The sequence below is a fragment of the Capra hircus genome, chromosome 4 (assembly GCF_001704415.2).
Source record: "Capra hircus breed San Clemente chromosome 4, ASM170441v1, whole genome shotgun sequence".
In the NCBI taxonomy this organism is placed as follows: Eukaryota; Metazoa; Chordata; class Mammalia; order Artiodactyla; family Bovidae; genus Capra; species Capra hircus.
Window position 1 is genome coordinate 1522501 of NC_030811.1, and position 17360 is coordinate 1539860.

The 17360-nt window shown below is 58.9% G+C and overlaps 1 protein-coding gene across 1 annotated transcript; it reads right to left on the reverse strand.

The window, feature by feature from the left end:
• NOM1 (nucleolar protein with MIF4G domain 1) lies at positions 4209-16884 on the reverse strand. The gene is made up of 11 exons (XM_018046642.1): positions 15994-16884; positions 14482-14609; positions 13737-13932; positions 11578-11901; positions 9632-9742; positions 8726-8893; positions 8161-8282; positions 7332-7464; positions 6820-6951; positions 5432-5541; positions 4209-5143 (listed from the first exon to the last, which is right to left on the reverse strand). Exons 1-11 carry the CDS (start codon positions 16867-16869, stop codon positions 4987-4989), a joined length of 2457 nt encoding a protein of 818 aa, XP_017902131.1. The 5' UTR covers positions 16870-16884; the 3' UTR covers positions 4209-4986.

Genomic DNA, 17360 nt, shown 5'->3' on the forward strand with positions numbered 1-17360 from the left:
AACAGGTTTAAAAAGCAAAAATACTCATTGTCCATCTAAGTCAAAGAGCCTATGGGTGCCGATGACCACTATCTGCGTCTTACCTGCTAGCCTGGGACCAGACCAAAAAGTACTTCCTCCCCCAGTGAAAAGTTTGAGGGAAGGATAAAATAAATCTCCAATGATCACGTTGTATTTTTGATGAGTTAAATAAGCGTGGTCTCTGCCCCGGGCGTGTGAACTGGCTTCTTTGCACTCGGTAAGCCGGGAGAAGCACTTGGGGAGGCTGGTGTTTGTAAAGCCCTGTTTCTGATAACCACACCCTCGGGCACACCTGCTCGCAGGGGAGGAAGTCAGAGCTCTGGCCACCCGGCGCAGTTAAGTAATGGCCTTAACAGCACTCAGGAGGCCTGCCCTCGGCTTTCAGATGTGTGGTGCTGGGCGCTCTGTGCAGGCGGACTTGGAGCCGGGCCGGCCTCCAGCACCTTGGTTTCCGCTTGCGCTTTTCTGCAAGTCTTGTTTTACTCTCATTAAGGATAGTTTCCCAGAGACTCTAACAATGTCCTGGATAAGCCAAAGGTATTTGAGAATTATAAAGTAGATTCAGACCTTCTGAATCATAGTCACGGCAAACTGGGGACTGAGGAAGCAGAATGCCTTTAGACATACCCTCTCCTCAATGTGTGCTTTGGGGAGAAGCAACCACAGGGAAGCCCCACCCTCAGACGACGAACAGGCGCCTCCTTTGTCCAGGTGAGAGTCTCCCTGGGGACTGAGCGACACACAACACAGTGCCAGGTCCCCTGAAGGATGCAGGGCTCATCTTAGGTCATAAAATCTCCTTCTCCGGCAAGTTAGAGGTGCCCGCCCTCCTGCGAGGTCAGGCTGTCCGCTCAACTGATAAGCACGGCTTCTTCGGTCAAGTCACTGATGCAGACTTGGGGGGGGTGGTGCGGAGAGGGAAGCCGCGAGATGGGAGTGCTCAGGGGTCGTGCCATGAAGCCGGCTAATGAGGGCGTTGGAAACTGAACCCCAGACCTGGGTTTACGGAGCTGGGATTCTCTCCAGCTGGCAGGATCTCCTCCGACAGGCAGGGGACCCCCACCCGCCCGACCCGAGGCCCTGCTGGGAACACGTCTTCTGTGCTTGCCATGGCCAGTGACGGCATCTCGAGACTGCCATTCACCACTTCAGCGCTCTTGAGATGGGTAGAGTCTGAGCTTTCCCAGGAAAAGCAGAGGAGTATCGAGGCTCATTTTTAAAGAATACCAGCTAGTCATGTAGGAGGGATGACGGAGTTAGAAAATGACCAGCTTGCCATAATCGATTCTGGCGAGCATCGCTGACACAGGCCTGAAGTTCAGGTTTTGCTGCACTTTTCCCCACTGGAAGATGGCCTTAACTTCTGGTGATTAGTTTCCCTTAATCATCACAGAGGTGACAACGTGCCTGTGCGGGCCTCGGCCGTAGCTAGTGGCCAAGCACCGCTGGCCTGAGCCGTGCGCTGACCGCTGTCCCACGGCGAAGCCGGGAGGGGCCGGCCCCCGAGTGTGCCTCCACAGCCACGGCCACATGGAGCCCTCCGGACGTGTGCAGGACTCGACGTGACAAAGGGCTGGTTTCTTGGGGAGTTTTAGTTTCTTGGCAGCAATGTGGGGCACGTGGGAGCTTAGTTCCTGACCAGGGATCAAACCAGTGCCTCCTGCGTTGGTTCGAAGTCCCCCCAGCCGCTGTTTTTGGGCCTTGAGAGAAAATTTTAAGTGGGGATGGGATGGGGTGAGTGTTCGATACTAAAAGAGAAATAAAAAGACATGTAACGACTGAACCTTGACTGTATTCTGTCTAGGGGGAAAAAATGCTGTAGGAAATTCACTCCAGAACAACCAGAAGGATAAAAACGGTCCATCTGCTGGACGGTCCCTGAACGGACGCCCGTGTTCTCAGGGTGGTCCTGGCTCCCCTGTACTTGAATGTCCTCGTCCTCAGGAGACACAGGCTTAGGAGCTGTGTCCTGACGTATGCACTTTCTATAGCTGCCATCAAAACGTGTGTGTGCGTGTAAATGGATGTGGATTACATTAAAAAATAAAAAAAGAAAAAGCAAATGGGGAAAATGCTAACGATGGACAAACCAAAAAAACAAAAGCAGAAGAATTTGCCAGCTTCTTAGGAAATGCTTCTGACCAAGTAAAGGGAAAATACAGTCCACCTTAAATGATTTTCTCTAGAGAATAATTTTAAAGTCCTCTTACTTTTTCTGCCCTCAGGCTGAGCCAAATAAATGCCACCCTGGTTGCATGTCTCGGGGCCCTTGAGGGGCGACCCCCCACGCCTCTGTCAGCAGGGTTAGGGAGGGCCCAGGCTGGTTCCCCAGGGCTGGAAGGAAAGACGCAGGCCATGCCGCAGCCGGGGGTGGGGGCAGGCACCCATCCCCTGCAGACCAGCGGCTTGAGTGCCCCAGGACATGCCACCGCGATAACCCTGAGGCCCTGGCCGAGTGTCCCACTTTGGACACGCTCAAGGTCAGAACCACTCTGCTCGCCAGGCCCGCGTGCACACACATGGCGTTGTTTTCCAAACACACACAGCGGCCTCAGAGCATTTTAAACTCGGTCCCCACTTTCCCTTTCATCATCTTATCAAGCAAACATCATTTTTCATTTTACCCAGCTCCACTCGAGACAGACGTCATCTGCGTGTGAACTTGACCCCTCTCCAGTCGGCGTCATCCGTGTGTAGTAAGGTATGAAATGTGAGAAGAGGAAAAGCCCTGATTCCCAGGCCAGTGCTCCTTCCCCCGAAGATCCGCGGTTCACCAGCCTCTCGGAACACTCCGGACGTGTGTGTGTGATGCTCTCCACACACCGACTCGTGCACCTTAAATGCGTCGCCCGCGGGGGGACGTACAGCCTTGCAGAGGCTCACAGCCGTTGCTCCCACCTGGGGTCTGCCTGAAGCCCCTCCTCGGTCACAGAGCCGCCGTCCCAGGACAGTTCTGAGCTGTGCTGGAGCTCCCAGGCCATCTCCAGGTCCTCCCAGGCTCTGCTCTCTGCACCAGGAGCTGCCGAGCGGCACCCAGTCCCTGGGCCCCTTCTAACTCAGCTTCCTTGGGGGTTCTGGCACCCGGGCCTCAGGCCCCCACCTTGGGCGGTGTGTCTGTGGCCCCCTGCCCGACCCTGCTGCTGACGGGCGCCAGCAGGGCCCCAAACACCCCCTGGACCTCTTCACTGAAAGGCGCCCACTTCTGCTGCGTGTACCTCAGTTGTGTCTCCAGAATCTTCCTTCTCACACTGCTGTCTTGGACCAGGAAGGGGACGAGAGCCACCAACCCAGGCTCAGCCACCAGCCTTCCCACCAGGGGACCCGGCACCTCCCGCTGTTTTCAGGCAGTATTCCTGGAAACGCAGCCTTAGTGGCTTCACTCCCTTGCTGATGCTCTTTCGACGGCTTTCCCTGGTTGAGCAGATACATGCCCGCTTCTCACAAGCAGGCTGCAGGCGCCAGTCCTGTCCCACCGTCTGTCCCAGGTCCTGGGGCCCCACACGGCCTGGCCCCACGTCCCGACCCTCCGCTGCTGCATGTGCATCCCCGGGCTCTGGCTGGAAAGGCCAGGGCCGAGGTCACCTCCTCTGGCAAGCTCGCCATGCCTGGCCCGCGGGGGCTGGCTGGCTGGCTGCCGGCTGTGTGACAGCAGGCACAGCCTTGAGCCCAGAGCTCTGGTGACTGACGCCCTGGCCTCCTAGGCCCAGGCCCAGGCGCAGGCGCAGGCGCAGGCTGTCCCTCTGGCTCCTGCTGACCACCTCGCAGGGAAGTAAAGCAACATACACGGGCCACTGCTTTACAGTGAGGACTAGGCCATGTGTTTAAAAATGAGCTTAGGGCTTCCTCGGTGGTCCGGTGGTAAAGAAGCTGCCTGCCCATGCAGGAGTCCCGGGTTCAAGCCCTGACCTGGGAAGATCTCACGTGCCTCGGAGCAACAGGGCCCCGGAGCCGAACCTGCGGAGGCCCGGGCACCCGCGTTCAGTGACAGGACACGCCACCCAAATGAGCGCCTGCACCCCAAAACCAGGGAGCAGCCGCAACCAGAGAGACGTCCCTGCAGCTACGAGGACCCCGCGTAGCCACCACTACAGGTAATAAAACAGAGGGGCCGACGGTGATCCGAATCAGCTTAATTATCTTCATGAAAAGACATCGGAGCGTTTCACGTCTCGAAAGAATGAGCCGTGCATGCTTTAGAAGAACTCTTTATTTTGAAATAATTTAAAACTTGAGGAAAAGCTATAAAAATACATTCTATCTGCATAAAGCTCACCCGGACTCAGCAAGGCGGACATCTTGCCTCGCCTGCGCTCTGCCCAGGTGCAGCGAGGAGAGGCGGGCACCGTGCTTCAGGGGCGACCTGAGCATGCCGCCGCGGGCGGTCTGCCTTGAGTTCCCGCCTGAGAACCCGCTCAGCAGGCGCGCCCGGCCAGCCCAGGCTCCGTCTGCTCACGCGGGGGCTTCAGAGTTGTGCGGAGTTAGTGACACTCGGGGGAGCTGGCCCACCCCCCCGGGAACCTGAGGTGAGGAGCCAGGAGCACCCCACACTGCGAGGCCCGGGTCAGCTGCCACCTCTCCCAGGACAGCGGCCTCCCGGACACTTCCGTATCAACACAGCATCAGGCACGTTTGACAGACGACTTCTGAGTTTTTAACCAATATACAAAAAAATACAACCACCACCAATCACTCTCAGACTGCAGCCTCGAGCTCATCCTGTCTCCGGAAAAAAAGACACTGCACACCCACCCCCTCACTGCCCAGCGCCTGCCCCACCTGGCCCCCTCCCTAAGATATAAATACAGTTATCTGAAAATCGTTTAAAATACAAATACAATATAACCCTGGAGCAAAATACACTACCTTACAATACAGCTCCCCCGCCTTCCATAAGCCACACAAGGAGACGCCCTGCAGAGGGCCCCTGTCCCCCCCACATCCTGAGGGACCCCCGCCCCCCACCCACTACATCCTGAGGGACCCCCGCCCCTGCAGGGCCTGGGTGCACAGCTCGGCCCGCTCCCGCAGGGCGCCAGCCTCTGGGGCGCCCCTCAGCAGGAAGTGGCTTATGAAGAGCTTCAGGCCCTCACGCAGCAGGCCCAGCGCTGGCTTGTCCGACACCCTGGGGAGGAAGGGACACGCGTCAGTGCCCAGCTGCCCTCGCACTCCGCGTGCCCAGCTCCCACTGAAGCGGAGGCCTCGGCGCAGAGCGTGCTCTACTGGCCGCACATCACCTTCAGTTTGCTCCCATCCCCCAAGTTAACGCACAAGACATCGTTCAAATTAAAACGGAAAAGCCGCACCTAAACACAACATAAAGCACGGCAAACCTGCTTTTCTAAGATAACGTGAGTGAAAGTGCTTTCTCTTTTCTCTTCCATATGTTTTATCAAAAACACTGGGAACAAACCTTGCAAAAATCACACCAAGGTCTTCAACTTCTGTTTCCATCAGCAGTATATGTAACACTTTTCGTAAGAAGTGGACTCTGGGTTTGTCCAGTTCACTGAATTCCACAACCTAATAGAGTCAGGACGAAAAATAATAAAGTTACACAGGCTTAGCCAACTTTTCAAGGATTTCTAGGCACAGTCTGAGGGAACGACTCCCCCTCCCCGCCCCCTTAACTAAGGTTATCTCCAGTCTCACCAGGCGACCAGCTGAGGCCCTGTGCCCTCATCCCTGTTGCAGGGTGAGCCCGCCGGCGATGGGACTCAGCAGAGCTCAGTCAAAATCAGGGCGGAGGGGCGCCGAGCAAAGCAGGACTCCCCCGAACTGAGAGAGGTGCGATCATCTCCACGCCTCAGAGACACTACCCCCTGACTAAGACCACACATACACACAGAATCTAGGTCCAGGAGGGACAAGTTTGTGTCTATAAAAATCACAGGGCACTTACACAGTGGAACGCTCTCCAACACTAATAAAACCTGAGAACAGAAGTGCAGAGATCGGCGTGGGTCCGTTTCAGGCTGATGCTGAGTTAAAGTAAAGGACGGCCGCAGCCTGGTGACCCTGTGCCTCCGACAGTACAGGGGGACCAATGTGTAGACAGAGGCCCAGTCAGACCCCGGTGAAGGAAGGAGGGGCCAGCCTGGCCCAGGGGCGTCTCCAGGACCTACTGCAGCCGAGGGACATGCCGTGCGCCGACCCTTCTGAGCTCAAACGCCGTGCGCCAACCCTTCTGAGCTCAGACTCCAGTAAACAGAAGGCGAGATCCCCCCAGCAACGAGAAAGCCAGAGAAGTCTGCCGTAGGCGTGCCCCGTGCCGGGGTGTGGGGCGAGGCGGTGGGCCCTCACCCTTGGTGTGGCATCTGACGCCCAAGCCCCCACCCCAAAAGCACAGGAGGCTAACTCGACAGGCATGTGAGCAGCCCCTGCGCTCGTGCCCCTGGCCCCATGGAGAGCAGCCGGCAGCTGTCAGGGTGCCCTAAGCTACCGGCAACTTGACGCTGCCTGCTCAGCTGCCCGGACCATGAGGATGTTTCCCAGGCGAGTCAGGATCCAAGGACGCATGTGTTCCTAAGGCAATGAACACACTGGCCCTGGGCCCCGAGCTCACCACTGGACTGCACGTCCACTTACACGAGGACTTCTCCCCCTAAAATGCCCTGCAGGACCACACGCGCCCAAGTGGGGAGGCTTCTGACACGTGGAACCAGAACGCGGAGGTGACTGTGAAGTCAGACGAGGACTGTGGCTGCACCTGGGGCCTGTGCCCCTGACCCCACGCGGCTCAAGGCTCAGCTGTATGCTTTCAGATTCAGTGCCCTGAGTTATTCCATACACTTCACACACCTTTAAGAGGGAAAGTGGCAGTGACTTCGTCTTCAACAAGTGGGCCACCAGATGAACCAAATTAGCAAAATTAGTGGCTGGCAAATTTTCTAGGTCCCGAAATTTGTCCCATATGCTGAACTGGAATGTCATCTAACAGAGCAATAAGAAGGAGGGAAAAAGTTAAAACCTCACAAATTATTAGAATAATCACTACAAACAAAATCCAAAGGTATGGCACTTAATCACTTAGATGTAATATCCTTAAGCTGAAGACTTCTTAGAAACAACTACACTGGCTTCATTATACAGTAGTTTGAAACTGCTTCACAGTCATCTCTTTCTTTTGGGATGCTGTCCCTCAAATAAGAGAAACACTGGACCGCAGAGGCCTCGCCGGTCCACCAGGTCACAGCACCCTCATTTGTGACACGGGCCAGGGGCACCATGTGGACCCGGGGAGCCCACCCGCTGCGCTGGGCTTCGGGCCCACAGACAGACAGAGATGGCAGGCGGCCTCCCGGCCCCGTCACCTGGAACCTCCGCTCGTAGGCACAGAACTTGCCGGCCAGGAAAGCGTAGAAAGGGTTGTAGGTCTTCTCCTGCAGACAGCAGTCCACCAGGACGTGAACGATCTCTCTCTCCTGCTGATCCTTAAGCCCCAGCCTGGAGGGCAGAAGCAGCGAGCTCTGAACCTTCAACCCGCCCAGTGTCGGCAGCCTTAGGCAGACAGCTCTCCCAGAGGCACTCCCTGTCCAGCCGTCTGTCTGGTGAGGTGAGCCGAGCGGAGAAGGTGGGGGGCAGGACTGGACCCCCGGCCCCGGGAACAGGGGACCCCGGGCCTACCCGGGCCTGGGCTGGGGCCGAGCCACAGGAGCAGCATGTTAGCTGCGGGCGGCAGTGCGTCCCTGCCGTCGCCCCTGCTGCGTCCCGTGTGGGCAGGCCTGGCCACAGCGAGACCCACCCCTCCAGTGCAGGGTGGAGCCTGCACAGTCCTGCAACACCTATCCTCTATTTCTGATTCTGAAGCAAATAAAGGAAAATTAATTCATACTAGACTTTTTAGATGTACTTTGTCAAAGTACACAGATGCTTTTAAATCGCATTACGACTCAGTAGAGGCCACACGGGAGGTTTAATTTAGATATAGTCGGAAAGAAACTTTTAACAGGAAGAGTTAAGCGACTCACGACAAGCGGCGGCCACTGAGAACCATCAGGTGGCCACCGGGTCCTTCCAATCAACAGAGCACAAGCTGTCCGCATCCGGAGCGACCAGCGGTCAGTCAGCAGGAGCGTGCTGGGAGGGGGTACCCCAGCCCCTGACTCAAGAGGCCAAGCAGGAGGCGCACACAGTACTTACTTCAGGAGCTTCTCGAACGCATCCAGAAAGTCTTCACTCGTCATTACCGTGCAGAATATGTTTCTCCTGACGTCGGTGTTCATTCTCTGCTTGCGGGCAAGCTCCAGGATTTTTGAGCTAACCTGCAAAGAGGGAAGACAGGGCGTAGGTCGTACAGACACGTCACTTAATTTCTCCTTTGGTTCAGTACAGTTACGAAGTTTCTAAAAACTTCTGTGTGTAATCCTGCGGCCTGACCTCGGGGATAACTGTAAGCCACACGTGTAAGTGCTCAGTCTTCATTTCTGAGCACCACCCCTGCTACATCAAGAGACAGAGCAGGCCCCTGGAGGAACCCGCCGGGTGTGGGCGGTCTGCCCGAGGGTGAGGGGCAGGGCGGCCGGGTGTCTGACGGTCGCGCGTCCCCTCACTCCTCTCTGCACCTAAGTCTCTTAGCTAACGTTCCGATACTTTCAGAGGAAGTAGCAGAGATGGAATTACACGGGATCACAAAAGCACAGCGACTTCTGTAATATCATCAGATGACCCCAGGGACAGCCGCGTGCAGACTCGGTCCCCCACGCACCGTCCCTGCGAGCGGCTTCTGCAGGGCCTTCTGCGGACCGCCGTCCACCATTGGGGCGCCGCTCCAGGCGGACCCCACGATCCACCAGCGCCCGGCACGCTCGGCGTTCAGGACGCTGTCCCAGGACACTCGGAGCTCGGGGTCTGTTCCCGCGCCGGCGCCACGCACCTGTGAAAGAGCAGCCGGCGGCCGGCGCAGCGGCTCAGCACGCGAGCACCACCCGGTATGCCCTCGCCCGGGGAACGCTGAACCGAGTCGCCGACAACCGGGACACTTAACCCCTGGGAGGGATGCCAGCGTCAGAGGAGACCTCCGTGTGTGAGCTTCCCGGGCCCACCCCCAGACGTGCTGTGGGAGGGCAGCAGTCCCACGGGGCCTGGGGAGAGCCCACGGCCGGCAGCAAGGACACCACCAACGGGCCTGTGACCCATGGGACACAGCGAGGGGACCGAGGCCTGGGGCTGAGGGAGCTGCCAAAGGGGCCCATGGCGAGAAGTCCCAGGGAATTTCAACAGACGAGCCCTCACCCCCAGGCTGACCTCGCTGGTCTGGGTGGGACCCCGGGCAGAGGACACGCCTGTCAAGAGTCTCCATGTCGTTGAGGGCTCAGCAAAGGGGTGTCCACAGAAACCTGCAGATTCCCCCATCTGGGGACCCCGGTGACTGGACGGGCACCTGACCTGTGGCTTCTGTCTGCTGGGGGAGTCTCACGGGATAGTGCAGCCAGGGAGCATAGGCGCTGGGAGGAGGGCTCCGCAGGGAGGAAGGGGGCTCCCAGGGAGGCGTGCTCCCAGGGAGGAGGGGGGTGCTCCCCAGGGAGGAGGAGGAGGTCTCCAGTGAGGAGGAGGGGCGGGCTCCCCAGGGAGGAGGGGGGGCGGTCCCAGGGAGGAGGAGGGGCGGGCTCACCAGGCCTCTCTGCAGCTTCCGCAGCCTCTCCACGGGCTCAGGGTCGTAGCCTGGAATCTTCCGCACGTCGTTGTTCTTCAGGGCCAGCAGCGTCTCCAGCATGAAGCGGACCTGAGACACGGGCAGGAGGAGCCACCCTTTCAAACGGGGGGAACCGGTGGCCCTTCAGCTCGGGAAGGGAGGGGCCGCCCTCCCGTGCTCAGTCACCGCCGCCCTTGAGCAGCACTGCCAGGCGGCCTCAGGTGCCCCCTTCCCACCCCGACTTCTTCCCATTCCTGGCCCTTCTCCTTCTTTAACTCTCAGACTGGAAAGAACACTGTACTGAGAGAGAAGCTCCAAGAACAGCAGTGAGAATTCCCACAGGCCCAGAGCAGAGTCCCCGAATCGTGAGCGCTGAGACACAATCCACACCACGGGCACACTGAGCATTTGGGCCCCCGCCCACCTCCTCCAGCTTCGTGCCACCACGAGCTAAAGGCACCTGTCTGCTGACCTCTCTATGGCCAAAGCTAAAGGTCTGTCTAGTCAAGGCTATGGTTTTTCCTGTGGTCATGTATGGATGTGAGAGTTGGACTGTGAAGAAAGCTGAGCACCGAAGAACTGATGCTTTTGAACTCTGGTGTTGGAGAAAACTCTTGAGAGTCCCCTGGACTGCAAGGAGATCCAACCAGTCCACCCTAAAGGAAATCAGTTCTGAATATTCACTGGAAGGACTGATGCTGAAGCTCAAGCTCTAATCCTCTGGCCACCTGATGCGAAGAGCTGACCTTTACCCCTGCCTTTTTCCTGAGGATCCAACACAGGAGAAGGGCGTTGGTTGGGAACCCCCGCTTGGCTCCCGCCCGCCTCCACGGTCCCCAGGACCCTCAGAAGGCTCAGCCCCGCCTCCCTCCTCACAGTGAACCGGCTCTCATCTCAGGATTTCAAAACTGGGCCAGGCTTCCTTTCTGGTCTGTCTCGCCACCTGGAGACACAAGCTGGGCACCTGGTGTGACCTCTGAACCCTGTCTCCTGCCCTCCTCCCCGAGTCTGAGGACTTCTAACTCCTAGACTCATGCCCACTGCAACTCTGCTAATCATCACCCCAACCCAAGGTGGCTTTTCTCTTTCCTTTTTTGCAGCCAAAGTGACCTGAGCGTGAAAACGTGTTTACCTACTCAGAACTCATCACGGGCCTCATGCCTCTGGGACAAGGTTCCAATTCCCTGGGAGGTTCACAAGGCCCCGAGGCCAGCCCCTGCCTGCTCCCCAGGGAGGCTGTCCCTGCTCCTCTAAAGGGGCCCCTGCACCCTCAGCCCCCCATGGAGGCCGTCCCTGTCCCTCTAACGGGGCTCCTGCACCCTCAGCCCCCCACGGCTCCCCCAGGGAGGCCATCCCTGGCCCTCTAACAGGGCCCCTGCCCGCTGCCCCAGGGAGGCCGTCCCTGCTCCTCTAACGGGGCCCCTGCACCCTCAGCCCCCATGGAGGCCATCCCAGCCCCTCTAACAGGGGCCCTGCACCCTCAGCCCCCCACGGCTCCCCCAGGGAGGCCATCCCTGCCCCTCTAACAGGGCCCCTGCCCGCTCCCCCAGGGAGGCTGTCCCTGGCCCTCTAACGGGGGCCCTGCCCGGCCCCCCCAGCCCCCACGGCTCCTCCAGGCCTCTCCGTCTGCAGGAGCCACCATCAGCCCCACTTTCCGAACAGGGAGACTCAGGCCTGCAGCACGCGGTCTCACGGCGGCCAAGTGCGCTGACCTGAGCCTGTTGCCACAGGCTTTCCCAGTAAGCCTCTTCTGAACAGCTGAATGCTCTAAACCCGTGAGAGTAAAGGAGGAGGTTCATTCACAGACCAAAGAGAAAGCCGCAATGCTCATCAGGCAGGAGACACAGGGCTCACTGGGACGGAAGGGGCGCGCGTGCTGAGGCTGCGCTCAGGCAGTGAGGAAGCAGGTCAGGAGGGGCGCGTACCCTGGTCTGGTCCCGGAACCTGCCACCTGCTCCGCTGGCTTTGGCCTGAGTCTCCGTGATCAGCTCCTTCAGGGACAGAGCATCGTCCTTCCTTAGTGAAAAGCCCACGGTCTTCAGCATTAACAGGATCAGCTCAATATCTTTTTCCGTGAAACTTTCGACAAGTTTTCTCAACACGTCAAAGATGAGGAGAGACTGCACCACGTGGAAATTGTACAGATGGGCGATGATGGTAAATAGGTTGTCGCACTCCTTCCCGTCTTGCCCGCTCCGATACACGGTGTCAAATCTCCTCACCACCGCCTCCAGAAAGTGGGCGCCCACCTGGACGAAGAGCAGCAAACACATGACTGCAAGCGAGGCTCGAGTTAGCGGGTTCTTCTCAGGGGCCCTTCTTTCAGCTTAAATGTGTAGTAAAAGAATTCGCACTTTAAAAATTAACATAAAACACACAGGTAGCAGGATACGAGACCTCACAGGGCAGAAAGTCTCAGAGCTCGAGCCTGAGGGCACAGAGCTTCCCGGAGGAGAGCCTGAACTTCACACGACGCAGAGCAAGGCGCTCAGGCCTCCCTCCAAGGGAGGTGCCTTTTGTGGCCAGCAGCCACTCTAGTTCCTCGGAAAAATACAGCTGTGAAAACTGCTAACAATGCAGCCACATCTCTAAAAACATGCTATCCAACACAGCTCAGTTCTCCAGCTCAGTCTGGGCCTGGAGGGCGGGGCCCCGGGGTGGGGGGTGGTGCAGGTTAGTGGCGACGCTCCAGCTGAGACTCAGGAACAAGGATCACTGCAGCCGGGCTGGACCCGGGCAGGCAGAGCGGACACGAGCGACAGGGACAGAGCCAGAGCGGGTGGCCAGTCACGAGGGGAAGGGTCAACCGTCTAGGTCACGGGGCTGACGGAGCTCTCAGCGGGGGCACTAACCCGCAAGGAGGAGCGGGAAGGGTGGGCAGGGACTGCCGCTTTAAGACTGAGTAAGCCCCAGCCCCGGATGCCCGGGTGGGCGGCTGGAGAAGCAGGGCCTCGTTAGATCCCCAGTGAGGACGGACTGTGGTGGAAAACACACACAGCTTGCTGGCAAACCGAAAAATGAGGCAGCGCTGGGGGCCCTCAGTTAAAGGCAGCCAACGGGAGCAGGGAGCAAGGGCTCCGCAGAGGCAGCTCTGACGGGCCAGACGCGTCCTCTGGCCTCTAACGACCTGCGAAGTCTACCCTGTAAACACCCAAGTCAAGCCTCTTCACTGAAGACACCCCTGAAGAACACACACTTTCGGTAACGACCACTATGCTACATTCAACAGACCTTTAAAATAAAAAGAGACCAGAATTCTGCAGACGTCGAGAAAAAGCGTGCACCTGCAAAGCGGGGCTGAATAAAGCTCTGCCCGTCCCCTGCCTGGAGCCCCGAGGACTCGCACAGGGGCCAGACCCGCAGTGGCGCTGCGCTGCGGAGAGAGGCAGCAACAGGCCCTGCCCTGCTAAGGCCCGAAGGGGTCTACAAGCTTTCCTGAATACAGATGTCGTCTGGGGAAGGCGGCCTCGTCCACTTCCCCCGCTTACTCCGCCACCTCACTATAAAGTCCTGTCATCAGAGCTACCTCGGCAGCCCTGGAAGCCACTACCCTGGGCGAGTGGATGCCAAGGTCAATATGAGGGTGAGAGGAGGTGCCACGGTGTGCGGGCCCCCCGACCCGACACAGGAGGCACTGAGCCGGGACCAAAACCCCGGGGGCGGGGGAGGGGCCAGGCTCCGAGCAGCAGGCGCTTTAGACACGTCATCCACGGAATCCTGACAAAGGGCCCCTTCACAGACACGCGCAGGCCCGCGGCCCACCCAGGGACACCGACACTCCAAGGCCAGGCGCGGTCCCGTCTCCTCTCTTAGTGCAGTTTTCCCTCACACTCCGGTGGCCTCCCGCCCAACAAAAAGGCCCGTGCTCACAACACCAGAAACAGTCACCGTCACGGTGGGAACACCGAGAAGGCAAAGGCAAGGTGGACGGAATGGTCCAGAGGGAGAGAAACTAATAGCCAACAAGGACCAGTCAGAACCAGAAGTCGGGCAACATCACATGGGTACAGAGCGCGGTCTGGACTGAGACCTCACCGGCTGGCCACTGAGACGAGAGGCGCCTGGACGGCCGCGGTGGCCCTACCTCGAGGCCGACCGTGCGGTGCAGGACGCTGACCAGGAGGACGTGCTCCATGAGCAGCCGGGCAGGCATGGCCGTGTCCGGGGCACAGGCGCTCAGCACGACGGCGGTCAGTGTGGCGTTCATGTCCTTCCGGCTGTGGCCCATGTACAGCTCCTCCAGCTGGCTGCTGATGGAGGCCAGGTTCGGCTCGCTCAGCCTGCGCACAGGTGGAAAGACGAGAGATAGGGCTGCCGTTCTGGGGAGTCATTTTAAGAAAAGGGATAAGTTACTGATATACCAGCAGGTCCTATTCTGTGTAGGCAAGCCCCAAAGCCAGCACATGTGTAGAGAACACACAATCCTCTCGGATTAGCAAATAACCTAACTGCTCTCCTTCCGGCTGAGGTGCAGCCCCAGTGAAGCACACATGGGTCCCCGTCAGGACCAGAGAGGCCGTGACGAGGACGCCTGCTGCCATGCTGACTCGGTGTCCCTGGCAGGTGAGGTGGCCGCCCTGAGCACATCCGCATGTGCTGCCGAGAAAGCCCAGCTCTCCCACCGTCAGCTGGCATAAGCCTCTGGATTCCCTGATGTGGAAAAGCGGCTGTACTGGGTGGGGATGGGAGGATGTAGACACACTGCTTCTGTGAGAAGAGTGCTTCGGCTAAAAAAGCATCTCAGGCTCTGGCTAACTCCCAGAATCGCTCCTCCACTGTCCCAAGAAGACAGTCTCTTGAAGGGACAGCATGCACTGCCTCGAGGTTACCTGTTGACCAGACCTTTGACCTGTTTCTTGAGCCTTTCCAGCTCTTCCTTTTTCTGGGCGTCCTCTGTCTCCTCCACTCGCCTCACATGAGGTGGGACGTACTTTCCACCATTTTCACCAAGATTCTGCTTGAAAGGACAGAGATAAATAATTCTTAGATACTGGATCCCCAGGCAATGGGGCAGGCAGTCACCACTGCCCACTGCTGCTTAGAGAACACCAGCTGTCTCCTGAGTGCCCGTTCTTGCCCTGGACAAGCACGCCAACACTGAACTGTCAACACTCCATTTCATCACCTCCCTTTTCCCTCTGGAGCCCTACTGACCTGGCTGTGCACCTCTGGTTTGTGCCCCCAAGGGCCCTATATCCTACCCTTCTGCCAGCCTCAATCGACAGCGGGCACGGCCATGCAGAAACACCGAAATTACCTGCACCATCGACGTTGGAGAAAAAGTTTGGAAAAACTTCACACTTGCTCAAAACTAGCATCTAAGTTTCCATGATAAAATTAAACTCGACCTACTGCTCACTGGTTCCTAGACTTTCAACCTCCGGGGTCACAGATCATTATCACCAACCCTCCCCAACACCTGCGTGACAAAGCCGCTGGGAAACAAACAGGTTCTGTGAAGCGAGATCCGTGCTTAGACAGAGAGAAGTGCATTCACGCACAAAGAAGCTTAATCTTAAGACACCCACTCGTATGCCAGTTACACCTCCACGAGCTGTGACAGAGACTTGGGAACAGTCAGAAAGCCAGTGCTCAAGAGAAACTCATAGCACTTGGGGACTTGCTCAGAGTGCCAGGCACGAAGGCAGCAGGGACAGAAACGGGACAGATCAGACCCTTAAGGAGGGGGAGATTCCCAGAGGTGTTTGACAGCAACAGATGAACGCATCAGTGAGCAAATGAGGAAGGGCCTCGCGCACAGAAGTCCTAGTGAGAGAAGGGGCAGAACGCTGAACCGGGGAGGGGTGGAGGAGGAGGCAGCTCCAGAGGCGCATGCTGAGGTGCGGCTGTTTTAACAGGTGAAGGGCCGTCCCTCCAGCCGTCAGCTCTGCCATGGGTTCTGAACTCGGTCGTCGGTGCGAGACCTCATCCAAGTGAGTGTTCAGAGGGCAGCTGTGTGCTTTCGAAGGGCTCACTCCGGGAGCAGCTGCACAGGACTAGGTGGGGGCAGGTAGAGGCGCTGCGGCTGCCCGGGGACACACCACAGGTCGAGCAGAGCAAGGGGGCGGGGAGTCAGGTTTGCAGCCTGAGGACAGCCGGGGGGACGGCCGCCAAGTCCCTGGGATAGAAAGGGCTCTGGAGATGCTTTCTTCCTTCTCTCTCTGTTACCTGCTGTGTGCCCAGTCGTATCCGACTGTGTGACCCCACGGATGGTGGCCCGCCAGGCTCCGGTGTCCATGGGATTCCCCAGGCAAGAGTACTGACCCTACAGACCCACACCCAACCGCAACCCTCGTTCTTCTGAAGGAGATCCTGGAGGACTGCGATCGTGCACAGGATACCTGATCGTCTGTACGCACAGCCTCCGAGGGGTTTTCACTCCTCTCTCCATCTTCTGCAAAACGGACCCTCTTTCTGCCTCCTTCCTCCTTGGCTGTGCCCTGGGCTCCGCGCGCCTCCTCTTCGGCGTCGTCCTGGTCCTCCTCCTCCTCCTCCTCGCTGCATGCATCCTCTGCCGCCTGCCCGCTGCCCCGCTCCAGGTCCTGCTCCTCCCATCCGTCCTCAGCGTCAGTGTCCAGCTCACTTCCGGGGGGTGTGGGGCCCGCGCCCTCCTCCGCCTCGCTGCCGCTTTCACACAAGCCACTACTTTCCCCAGAGCCCAGGGCCCCCAGGACATAGTCGAGCCCGTCGCGGGCAAAGCTGACCGGCACGGAGCTGCTGCCGTCGCCCTTCTTCCTGCGCTTGTTCAAGCCGAGGCGCCGCTCCAGCTTCCGGATCTCGCGGTCCTCCTCCTCGTTGGCCGCCAGGAGCGCCCGCTTCCGGGCGGCGGTGGCGGCGGCGGGGGCCTGGGTCCGGGCCGGGGCGGCCTTGGGCGGAGCCGGGGGGCGCCGCAGCCCCGCGGACAGCCGGTCCGCCTCCTCCCGCGCTGCCCCCGCCCGGGGGTCGCTGGCTTCCTGCGCGGGGCCTGCCGCCCTCTGGAGCCGGCGCGCCTTTCTCTGATGCCGCTTCTCCCTCCTCAGCTCCCGGCGGCTTTTCCTCCCGCCCGGGCGCCCGCGGCCCGCACCGCGGGGCCCCTCGCGGCCGCCGGGGGTCCCGCCCTCCGTGGTCCCCTGCACGAACTCCTCCACGGCTAGCTTCAGCCGCCTCAGGGGCCCCTCCCCACCGCCCCCCGGCCCGCTGCGCGGCCCGCGCCCGCCTCCGCGCTTCCCGCGGCCCATGCGCCCCCGGAAGCCGCCCCGCGCCGGCACCGTAGCGCCGGTGGACGCCGCCATCTTTGGGGGCGCACCAACGCGGGATTTCCGGCCGGGACGGGACTTCCGGGCGGGGAGCGGCGCGGGGCGCGCGGCGGGCCGAGGCGCCGCCCCCTGCTGGCGGGAGGCCGGCAGCGCAGGGAGCCGCGCGGTGCAGCGCTGTTCACAATCAGAAAACAACCCTCGTGTCTGTCAATAGTAAACCAGATAAGTAAACCACGATGTATTCACGTATCAGAGCATTATGCGAACATAAAAACCGAGAGGACTACCGTTGCAAAGAATAATCGAGATGCATGGTAAAAACAAAACATTGAAAACGAAAGAAAACAAAGGCAAAAAATAATTAAAATTCAAAAAGAGACAAATATTTGGTCTTGGATCTAAACGGGCGGGGTTATTAGCCGCTTTGTTTTTGGTTTGGATTTCCACTGGAGAAGGAAATGGCAATACAAACC

Bases quoted from the DNA above. Each gene is read 5' to 3' on its own strand.
- NOM1 (XM_018046642.1), bottom strand. From the start codon at position 16,869: ATGGGCCGCGGGAAGCGCGGAGGCGGGCGCGGGCCGCGCAGCGGGCCG. The intron at 13,933-14,481 runs GTAACCTCGAGG...ACCTGTGCGCAG, and splicing joins GTCAAAGGTCTGGTCAACAG to GCTGAGCGAGCCGAACCTGG. The intron at 9,743-11,577 runs GTACGCGCCCCT...CCCGTGTCTCAG, and splicing joins GGTTCCGGGACCAGACCAGG to GTCCGCTTCATGCTGGAGAC.